Below are 12,004 nucleotides of genomic sequence, written 5' to 3' on the forward strand. Positions count from 1 at the left end.
CAAGTGCATCTGAAATTACTGTTAAACTCAGTAACCCCAGCAGGGTGCGCTAGAACTCCACAGACTGCATTCAAAACTGTCCCAGCAGAAGTCACTGCAGGCAATTCTACCTCAGATCCAAACTCTGTAAGGAGTTGTTAAAGCAGACTACCTTTCCATGTAAAGGGAGGCAATGATCCAGTTTTTTATCAAGCTTCCAGGAATCCATCTGGACCTCTGCCTCTCCAAGGAAAGTGTTTCTGCCAAAACGACCATGATGCCAAACCGAGAACTGCAAAGTCCTCTGGGCCAGGAGAGATTCTGGGATCTCATACTGTGAAAGGAAAGGAGAGGCCCAAGATGATTAGTTCACGGTAATTCCTCAGAAAAAGATTACTCCAAAATCTGAGCAACCATACTCAAAGTCCATAGTCCTGAATATCAAATCACTTTAGTCACTAAGCACTTTGAGTTTCCTCCCTCAAAGCCTCCACTTACCCCGTTTCACAAAAACCTACCATATTCCATCGGAGGACCTGGAATATGAATTTTTCCTTCAGTGGGTGAGAGAACACTGGAGTATTCAAAAAGAACTGCCAGGGAGACTCCTGATCGCAAATGACTCTTTAAAATGAGATTTGTGGCCATGTGGACCTCCAACTTCACAATAATCCAAGCAAGTCAGATCAGCTTTGTTCTCTTCTCTGGGAGGTCAGGACGTGAAGAGATGCCCATAGTATATCCTCAAACACAGACATGGCCACTGAAAACCATGTCGACCACCCACGTAGCAGAGGAATAGCTACAGCTTAGCACACAAGACAGAACAAATTCTCATACCCTCTCGGGCTCTAGATACTTACTTTGAGGATCTCATCATATAGCGGATTAATGGTGTCCCGCTTGATGCTAGTTTTTCTTTTTCCTTGGCGGGATTTGTCAGGCAGAAGATAAGTCTTCACATATCTAAAAACCAAGGAGAATACTAAGTAATTTGCTGTCTTTTTGGAAGCCCATTCCTTACTTTCTTCCTCTCCATATACATATGCCATGATGAAATGAAAATGTCACATCGAGCCCTCTTAGACCTGCCATTCTTGCATTTTCCCAATCCTGGTCCCTTTCCCACATCTCCCCTAACCACTCTCAATCACACCTCCCTGTCTGCCCAGGAAGTGAGAGCCTCGGTTCAAGGGTGCCCAGAGAGATGCTGGGGTCTGATCATCTCCAAGCACCGCGCAGGGTCCAGAAGCACTCACGGGTTCGAGCGCTTCTTGGCTTCGTCAGCATAGGCCAGATGGTGGCACTCCTTCACGTGAATGACCAGAGCCTGTGTTTGCTGCTCATACTTCAGGGAAAAGGCAATCTTGCCAGTCACAAAGATGTTCCCGAAATCGCCAGCTTCGCTATAAATGCTCATCATGCTGCCAATCGTACTCTGAAGATAAAGCACCCACATGGCAGATGGTAACTAGACTTACCATGGTGATCGTTTTGAAATTTACAGAAATATCGAATCATTATGTTGTGTAACAGGAACTAACATAGTGTTGTAGGTCAATTATACTTCAAACACAAACAAACAAACAAAACTCAGAAAAAGAGATCAGATTTGTGGTTATAAGAGGCAAGGGGTCAGGGGAGAAGGAATTGTATGAAAGTGGTCAAAAGGTGTGAACTTCCAGTTATAGGATAAATAAGTACTAGGGATATAATGTGTAACATGATAAATATAATTATCACTGCTGTGTGTTATATATGAAAGTTGTTAAGAGAGTAAATACTAAGAGTTCTCATCACAAGGAAAAAATTTTTTTCTATTTCTTTAATTTTGTATCTATGTAAGATGATGGATGTTCACTAAACTTACTGCATTAACCTTTTCATGACAAATGTAAGTCAAATAATTATGCTGTATACCTTAAACTTATACAGTGCTGTATGTCAGTTATATCTCAATAAAACTGGAAGAAAAAAACAAACAGGGACTTCCCTGGTGGTCCAGTGGTTAAGACTCCGTGCTTTCAATGCAGAGGGCACGGGTTCAATCCCTGGTGGGAGAACTAAGATCCTATATGCCGTGTGGCGTGGCAAAAAACAAAACAAAAAACCAACCAAACAAAAAAAGATGAAGCACCCACAAACATCTGGCGAAGGCACACTCCCCCTGCCACATTGCTAACATTTTCCCTCATGAGAAAGCCATAGTCACTGAAGAAAACAAAAGCCCCCTGCAACCAACCAGCCAGTACTGCCAGTCGTCTTGTACCCAGAGTATAAGAGACAGCTAAGAGCACATGCACAACTGCTCAGGTTCATCAATCAGCTCATGGCTCACCTAGGCTCCGAGCTGCTCTTCTCCCCTCTTTTTACACATTTTATTGTTAATTTTCAACTGCCCCAGAAGGTGGGCAAGGAGTAGAGGCAAGACGCAGCTCAGTCCGATTTTGGTGTATGTTATATATGCTACAATGCTGGCTAGAAGGGGTCAGTTACTAATTAAAACAAGGGTCCTTAATTATCTGTGGGTTTCTTTTATCCACCTTATGTCTCTCAAGACCTATAGAGAAAAGTGATTGCATCAGAATTGGGGGGAAAACCCCAACAGAGGTGAAAAGATACCTTCCTCTCAGGTAATAATTGACTCTGCAAGCCCACCGTTCTCTTCCTATGTGTGAGTGGGACCATCTAATCACCCTGCTTTCTGATTCTGTTTCCCCTAAACATCAATCTTCACACTTATGACAGAACTAGGCCCTGATTCTTAAATGTCCCTTTAACTTCATGATTCTGATTGATGCTGTTGTTCCTTAATCATATCCTGATGCCAATTAACCCTGCCAAGGCCCTTCTCATGGCACTCACTGCCCTTGAATGTGAGACTTGGTACGTGCTCTGATGAAGAAACCTGATCTTGCTCACTTCATGGCCTGGGTACCTTTTTAAGGGAGAAGTTATGGGTTACTGTTCACAAAGCTATGATGAACATCTCTAGCTCTAACTACCTGATGTAAGAATCTCCAGGGCAGAGGTTGAGAAAGCCACCTAACTGTGCACTAAGCAACTATGGTCTAAACTGAGGAAAGGAACAAACAAATGCATCTCACTTACCTAGAAAGAGTGACTAGGAGAATTTCCCCAGGTCCTGATCCTGCTCTAGGGAGGCACTTCCATCCTTCCTGGTATCCCAGCATGTCCATAGCCACAGAACTAATAGAACTTACCATGGAAGAGCCACTTCGCATGCTGCTTCTGGCTAGCTTCTGACGATGCAACTTCACCAGGTGGTCAATGTCTTCTTCTTCTTCCTCTTCCTCTTCCTTGAAAAATAAATATAGATTCAGAGTTAATAAAAATAAGAAAAAGTTCAAAGACGAATATCCTTCCTTTAGTAGGAGCCATAATTGTTGATAAGCTCTGAGGTGTCATATGCACACATACATACTTATCTTTATGTTTCCCCATTTCAGGCTTCCAAACTATATTCCAACTACCCTTCTCAAATCACAAAGTAATAAGATAAGAATATCTCTTTCTCATTTGACTGCCCCAACCCAGCCATCTCTTTACATTATATTCAAGATAAGTATTTATTTGAGCCCCCAACCATATATCAAGCAATGTTTAGAAAATAAAAGAGACAGTGAAAGATAGTCTTTTTCTTTAAGCAATTCAGCAACCAGATTTACTTTAGAAATTGAGGGGGAAATCAAGATTCATGTTACCTTTTCCTAAAGAATTAAACAGGTGAATTGAGAGTATCAGGCAGTAAAGTCAACTTTAGATATATAAAATTTCATATAGTGACCAAGTGAAATACAAGGGTACTTACCATATCCACACTGAGACCTGGGACAGATTTGCTTCTGTCTCCCAAGGAGCCACTTTCATGCCCCACATCTTCCGGGCGAAGATCAATCACAGATTTAGTGTACTCTGAGTGGAAGGCCGAAAACCAAATCAAAAGAAACCTACTCTTCTCCGTATGAATAACCCACCAAGTACTCAGAACTTCAATCTCAAAAGGCCATGAAGGGAAACCAGCTACCTGAAGGTCTGAGGATTTTTCTGGTGTTCTTCTTGAATATCATTTCACCCTCATCCACAGATACTACATTTTGACCCCCAGGCTGAGCTTCCTAGGAAGAGATGAGGGCAAGGAAATGGAAAAAGACAGTTGAGTAGGTGGAAGAGTGGAGTAAGGAAGAAGGCTCAGATTTTCACTAAACTATGACAAACTTAAAGGAAAGATTAATTTAATCTTAGGACTTGAACTTAATCCTAGGAAATTGTACGAAACCTATTTTCTCACATGTTTCAACCAAAACCTTAGAAAATGCTCCCAAGGGAATCTGAACTAAAATTTGTTTGTTTGAGCTCGATTTAAATTCTTCCTGAGGAAGGGAAAAGAAAGAGAGAGAGACATACACAGACAAAGACAGACAAAAGAGAGACAGAGATCGACCAACCAATAAATAAAGCTTACCTTTTCTCCTTGAGATTTGGGGGCAGACATCTTCTTCCATTCTGGAAAGAGGCCAGATTTATCCAGAGAGTCTCTCCTGGAGGCAGATACAGAAGCTATAATAAAATCACCTTCTCCCCTTCCCCTTCTGTCTAGGGACCCAAGCTCTATGGAAAGAGAGCCACTGGCTTGAGGCCACTGCAGTAACCAAATCCAGAAGGTAAACTTCACATCTGATTTACTTTGAAGGAATGCAGACGATTAGATAAGCAACTCTGTACAAACACAAACGCTCACACCCCCATGCCTAAGGGATAGCAGCATCCGTTGCTGCTGGTCAAGGAAGACTCCTCCAAGGTGCAGCAGCCTGTGGAAGTTAGCATGCTCCAGAAGGCTGTGCTCAGCGCCAACAGTAGAAGTGCTACTGGAAGACTTGTGGCAACGTCAGAGAAAATACTTCATTCGCCTTGCCGAGGACAGAAGTCAGGAACACTGAAGGCAGCGGATTCCCGCACCCTGGCGCTAGAGAACAAAATGCGAGCTCGGCTGAGCAGAGCAGCAGGGACTGGGGGCATCTCACCTGGACGTGCTATCCGAGTCAGCCATGTAGCTATCCAGACTCTCACTCTCAGCCTCCAGGGCACTCTTTCCACTTTTCAGCTTGGGGACCTCAAATGGCACACTAGAATAAAAACCAAGAGCCAACACATAAAGGAAGTGGGCTCTCCTGCCGGGAGGCAGGCTTCCTTCCAACCTTTCACAATGGTAGCCTAAGTGATCTTTCTAGGAGCTGAGTATGCTTTTAAAACTGCTCAGTGGTTCCCCATTGCTCTTGGGATTGAGTTCAAATTCCTTAGCACGGCAAGAAAATCCTTATGAGTTGACCCCTGCTCACGTCTGCAGACTCATCTTTCACCCTCCACCTCTCCTTATACTTTACATTCCAGAATGATGAAGCTCTTTTGGTTCCCTGAATGTGCCAAAGCTCTTCTTCTTCCCTCTTTTCTCTGCCTGGGATGGCCACAATGGCCATTTTTCTTGTTTACTTGAAACTTCTGGCTTCTTCTGGTCTCTCCTTATATGTCAGTTCCTGGAGATCTCTCTGACCATGCCCCCACCCCAAGTCTGGATTAGTAACCTTCCTATATGCTCCTAAAGCACCCTGATGCCTTGGTAACAGTCATCATATGCATAACTTTTTATGTCTTTTATATAAATTATTTAATTTGTTCAATAATTTAAACAAATGATTTGTTTAATGTCTTTCTCCTCCATTAGAGTAAGTTCCAGGAGATCAGTGACCACATATTTTGTTCACTGCTGCGTTCCCAATGCCTAGAAGAAAGACTAGCATAGAGTGGGCAATTATTTTTTGACTGAATTTTTGACTAAATGCCCTCAGTGGGGCATAAAGTGTATACATAAATAAGCAGTATGCTTTGAAGATATTATTCAGAAGACCAGAATTCCTTTTCAGCTTAATGAAGGATGACCCTGGGCACTCAAAACAGCAGTACTCATCTCTAAAGGGAAGGACACAATTCCTGGACCCCTTACCTCAAGGAATTTGTGAGAACAAGAAAAGGAAAAAAAAATCATTCTTCCTGAAGTGTCTCAAGTAATTTCACTTGGCCTCCAGGATACCATACTCTCCTGGTCCTCTGACCTCACTGGCTGCTCCTTCTCAATCTCCTTTGCTGGTCTCTCCTCACCTCCTAGACCTCTAATCTTTGGATTGTGTCCAGGCTTATTCCTTGGGCTGCTTCTCTTCACTATCTAGAATTATCCCTAAATGATCTCATCTAGTCTCATGGCTTTAAATATGCTCTATAAACTAACAATTCCCAAATTTCTCTCTTACTCAAATGCCAGACTTCTATTTCCAACATCCTACTTGACATCTCTGCTGGGATGTCTCAAACACAGCAAGTCCAAAACCAAAGCCCTAATCCTCCCCCAAACCTGCTCTTCCCTCAATTTCATCAAATGGCAACTCTGTCCTTTCATTTCTCAGGTCAAAAATCTTAAGAATCACCCTTGACTCCGCTCGTTCTCTCAAAATACATATCCAATGCGTTAGCAAATCCTCTTGGCTCTATCTTCAAAGTATATCTAGAATATGACTAGTTCTCTCCCCCTCCACTGCCATTACTCTGGTCTAAACCACCATCACCTAGCTCCTGGATGGTTGCAGTAGCCTCTTAACTGAACTCCCTACTTCTGCCCTTGTCCTCATACAATCTATCCTCAACACAGCAGCCAAAATGAGTTTTTAAAATATAAATCCAGGGAATTCCCTGGTGGTCCAGTGGTTAGGACTCTGCGCTTCCACTGCCGGGGGCTTGGGTTCAATCCCTGGTCAGGGAACTAAGATCCTGCAAGCCTCGCGATGCAGCCAAACATCCATCAATCTATCAATCATATATGTGTGTATATATATATATATATATATATATATATATATATATATATATATCTCCCCAATACAGAATTACCACACAACCCAGCAATTCCACTCATAGGTATCTACCCAAGAGAACTGAAAACACGTGTCCACACAAAAACTTGTACACAAATGTTCATAGCAGCATTATTCACAATAGCTAACAGGTGGAAATAGTCCAAATGTCCATCAACAAATGAACAGATAAAGGAAATGTGGTACAGCCATATAATGAAATATTATTGACAATAAAAAGGAATGAAGTTCTGACACATGCTACAACATGGATGAACCTTGAAAATATTATGCTAAGTAAAATGCCAAACACAAATGGCCACATTCTGTATGATTCCATTTACAGGAAATGTCCAGAATAAGCAAATCCATAGAGACAGAAAGCAGATTAGGGGCTGAGGGAAATGGAGAGTGACTGCTTAATGGGCACGGGGCTTCTTTTTGGAGTGATGAAAATGTTCTGAAATTAGACAGTGGTGATGGTTGCACAACATTCTGAAAGTATTAAAAGTTACTGAATTGTATACTTTAAAACTGTTAAAATGATTAATCTCATGTTATGTAAATTTTACCCCAATTTAAAAAAAGAAAAAATAATATCCTGTCACTCAGAGCCCTCCTTCTCACTCGGAGTAAGAGACAGAGTCCTTACAAGTGCCAACAATATCTTACATGATCTGCTTCTCACCTCACCTCTGTCTTTATCCCCTACCCTCCCCACTTGCTCACCAGTTCCAGATGACTCACACGTGCCAAACACAAACTCACCTTAGGGTCTTTATACCTGCTGCTTTCTCTGCCTAGAAAGTATCTCTTTCCCCCAGATACTCTAAGGGTTTTTGTGCCTCTTTGCTTCCTGTCTTCTCTCAAATGTCATCTTATTATTAAGACTTTTCCCCTGCTGGCCTAGATAAAACAGCTTATATACACATATGCTTTCCTGACACTCCCTCCCTTTAATCTACTTCATTTTTCTCCATAGCACTTGTCAACATCTGATATACAATATATTTACTTGATTATTCCCTTATTGTCTGTGCCCCCCACTCCCAAATCTAAGCTCCTCAAGCAAGGGACTTTGTTGTCTTCACCAGTGTATCCCACTGCCTAAAACAGTGCCTGGAAAATAGTAGGCATTCATAGACATTTGTCAAACAAATGAAGGAACTCATAACAAATGAGCAAAGAATGAAGTAACCAAAATGTATAACGTCTTAGGCAGTAGAGACTAAACTTTCCAAGTTAACATAACATGATGTCTGAGATAGCTTTATGAAAACAGACAGCTGGGGTTGAAATCCTAAGGCATGCCAGAGGTGAAACAGCGGTCATTTCTTGAGAGATGCATTAGCTTTATAGGTGAAGACACAGCAGGGAGTTTGATTTCATTTTTACTTTAGAACCATTTTTTCCCCCCATTTGCTACAAAGAATAAAGAACCTAAAGCAGAACCATTCCTCTAGAGAGGTAGTTTAATAATGGCCCATGGAGCGTGTTTTCTGCTTGTATTTTTTCCTAAAGATTAATACGTACTGATCCAAAGCTGATACAAACCACCGTAGGGCAAAAAAGCAATTATTTGACATCTGTGCAGTAGAAAAATAGACTAAGAGACGGGAGTCCTGGGCTCTAACTATCTGTATGATCTCAGGTAAATCACTTATCCTGCTTTCTTTTCTGTAAAAATAAGGGGGTTGAATTAGATTATCTCTGAGGCTCCATAATTTTATGGAAAAGATCATTTATGGCCACTTAATCTGTTTCCATGTTTAGGATAAATAAGAGTCTACTGAGCCCAATGAGACAAGAGGTCATAGACAGCCAGAAGCAATGGGCTTCAGAAATTACATTCTGACCAATGATGCCAGATGTGTTAATCAGGTTCAGGAAATAAAAGCCATCCTTATCCACAAAGGAAAAAGGGGGGCCTCATCACCTAAAACAGATGAGTCACCCACCCAAGGCTGTGTGGATAAAATCATAGTACATACATACAATGAAACACCATACAGAGAGCAAAAAGAATGAGGCAGACCCTTGGTGCAGACATGGAAAGATGTCAATGTTGTATTTTCCTGTCATTTTTTCCCATTTGCACCTTGAGTTATAACTGACATAAATAAATTGCACATGTTTAAGTGTGCAGTTTGATGAGTTTTGACATATGTATACATTGGTGAAACCATCACCACAATTAAGCTATCGAACGTATCTATCACTCCCCAAAGTTTCCTTGTGCCCCTTCATAATCCACCTCTCCCTCCTCACCCCATCTCCAAGTAAGTGCTGATCTGCTGTCACTGAAATTTAGCTTGCTTTTTCTAGAATTTTACATAAACAGAATCATACAGTATGTCCTCTTTTTTGTTTGGCTTCTTTCACTCAGCATGATTATTTTGAGATTCATCCATGTTGTTGCATGTATCAGTGGTCCATTCCTTTCCACTGCTGAGTAGTATTCCACTGTATAAACAAAGCACAGTTTATCCCTTCACCTGTTGATAGACACTGGGGTTGTCTCTAGGTTTTGGTGATCACAAATAAAGCCACTATGAACATTCATGTACAAGTCTTTGTATGGACATATTCTTTTATTTTTTTTCTAATACATTTTTTTAACACCTTTATTGGAGTATAATTGCTTTACAATGGTGTGTGAGTTTCTGCTTTATAACAAAGTGAATCAGCTTTACATATACTTATATCCCCATATACCCTCCCTCTTGTGTCTCCCTCCCACCCTCCCTATCCCACCCCTCTAGGTGGTCACAAAGCACTGAGCTCATCTCCCTGTGCTATGCGGCTGCTTCCCACTAGCTATCGGTTTTACATTTGGTAGTGTATATATGTCCACGCCACTCTCTCACTTTGTCCCAGCTTACCCTTCCCCCTCCCTGTGTCCTCAAGTCCATTCTCTACATCTGTCTTTATTCCTGTCCTGCCCCTAGGTTCTTCAAAACCTTTTTTTTTTTTAGATTCCATATATATGTGTTAGCATACGGTATTTGTTTTTCTCTTTCTGACTTACTTCACTCTGTATGACAGACTCTAGGCCCATCCACCTCACTACAAATAACTCAACCTCGTTTCTTTTTATGGCTGAGTAATATTCCATTGTATATATGTGTCACATCTTCTTTATCCATTCATCTGTTGATGGACACTTAGGTTGCTTCCATGTCCTGGCTATTGTAAGTAGAGCTGCAATGAACATTGTGGTACATGACTCTTTTTGAATTATGGTTTTCTCAGGGTATATGCCCAGTAGTGGGATGGCTGGGTCGTATGGTAGCTCTATTTTTAGTTTTTTAAGGAACCCCTATACTGTTCTCCATAGTGGCTGTATCAATTTACATTCCCACCAACAGTGCAGGAGGGTTCCCTTTCCTCCACACCCTCTCCAGCATTTATTGTTTGTAGATTTTTGATGATGGCCATTCTGACTGGTGTGAGGTGATATCTCATTGTAGTTTTGATTTGCACTTCTCTAATGATTAATGATGTTGAGCATTCTTTCATGTGTTTGTTGGCAATCTGTATATCTTCTAGGACATATTCTTTTGCTTCTCTTGAGTGAATACCTAGAAATTTAAAGGCTGACTCACAGGTAGGTGCACATTTAACTTAAGACACTACTAAACTGTTTTTCAAAGTGGCTGCACCATTGTACATTCCTACCAGCACTCTATGAGAATTCCAGTTGCTCTATATCCTTGTCAAAAATTGGTATGGTCAGGGGATCGGATCAAGATGGCGGAGGAGCAGGAAGTGGAGCTCACCTCCTCCCACAAATACATCAAAAATACATCTACACGTGGAACGATTCTCACAGAACATCTACTGAACACTGGCAGAAGACCTCAGACTTCCAAAAGGGCAAGAAAATCTCTACGTAACAGGGTAGGACAAAAGAAAAAAAAGAAAGAAAGGAATAGGGATGGGACCTGTGCCCCTGGGAAGGAGCTTCAAAAGAGGAAAGGTCTCCACACACTGGTAAGTCCCCTCACTGGTGGGGAGATCAAGCCAGGACAGATGGTGAGCTTCGGAGCCTCGGAGGAGAGTGAAACAACTGGTTTATGGAGGGCAAAGTGGAGAGAGACCTGCACAGAAGGTCAGTGCCGCCATCTGGCACTCCCCAGCCTGAGATGCTCAGCCGCTGGGGCAGGTGGGGGCTGGGTGCTGAGCCTTGGGCTTCGGAGGTCATATCCAGGGAGAGGACTGGAGTTGGCTGCATGGAGACAGCCTGAGGGGGCTAAGGTGTGGTGCGCCACAATCAAGGGAATACAGGTATAAGCCTGGGCCCGCAGGAAAGGCAAGGCGCCACTGTTGGGGGGTGTGCTAGGAGAGGAGTGAGCTCACCATAGGAGCTTCTTTCTCCGAGCACACACTCTCAAGCAGCAAGGCACTGCCTACACAAGCTCCAGGGGTGGGCGTGAGCCACCACTGCCATCTCAGACCCCAGAGATGGGCACAGACTGCTGCCACCATCAAGGATCCCAAGATTGAGTGCCAACTGCTGCCCCTGCCTCCCCAGGAAGGTGTGCAGCCCACTGCCACCAAGGATCCCGTGACCAGGCGCCAGCCACTGCCCCCACTTCCCTGGGAGTGCGCAAGACCCGCCACTGCCAAGGGTCCTGTGACCAGTCACCAACCTCTGCCCCCCCACCCCTGCCGTCTCTCCTGGAGCATGCACAGCCAACACACGCTGAGGAAAGAGATGGCAAGCAACCAAACCAAAAACAGCCCTCACGCCAAAAAAATATTAAACCCAAACGACCTACGCAGGAACACTCCTGCATATAAATGGCCCTCCAAGACTACAGTAGATAACTGTTTCTCCTAAACTCACAGGGTAAGAGAAATATAAGCAAAATGAAGAAGCAGAGGAACCACTCCCAGTTAAAAGACCAAGAAAATTGTCCTGAAAGAACAAACAATGAAACAGACCACTTCAGTTTAGTAGACATGGATTTCAAATAGGAGATAATGAAAATACTAAAGGAATTAAGAAAGGCTATTGACAGAAATACAGATTACTATAAAAAGGAACAAGAAACTATAAGAAGGAACCAAGAAAAATTAGAAAATTCATTTGCCAAGAC

At 42.5% G+C, this 12,004-nt stretch overlaps 1 protein-coding gene across 2 annotated transcripts in view; it reads right to left on the minus strand.

The window, feature by feature from the left end:
• SYTL4 (synaptotagmin like 4) overlaps positions 1–12,004 on the minus strand; it is a 68,995-nt gene that overhangs the window by 10,745 nt on the left and 46,246 nt on the right. Inside the window, exons 6-13 of one of the 2 annotated variants that reach the window (XM_061179552.1) lie at positions 5,025–5,126; positions 4,466–4,541; positions 4,028–4,118; positions 3,812–3,879; positions 3,204–3,299; positions 1,239–1,417; positions 843–945; positions 152–313 (exon numbers count right to left, since the gene is read on the minus strand). In XM_061179552.1, the coding sequence (XP_061035535.1) occupies positions 152–313; positions 843–945; positions 1,239–1,417; positions 3,204–3,299; positions 3,812–3,879; positions 4,028–4,118; positions 4,466–4,541; positions 5,025–5,126 (877 nt within the window). Of the gene's footprint in view, positions 1–151; positions 314–842; positions 946–1,238; positions 1,418–3,203; positions 3,300–3,811; positions 3,916–4,027; positions 4,119–4,465; positions 4,542–5,024; positions 5,127–12,004 lie in introns of both variants that reach the window. The other variant, XM_061179551.1, reaches the window with a different exon arrangement.

Source organism: Eubalaena glacialis, chromosome X (assembly GCF_028564815.1).
Source record: "Eubalaena glacialis isolate mEubGla1 chromosome X, mEubGla1.1.hap2.+ XY, whole genome shotgun sequence".
Lineage (NCBI taxonomy): Eukaryota > Metazoa > Chordata > Mammalia > Artiodactyla > Balaenidae > Eubalaena > Eubalaena glacialis.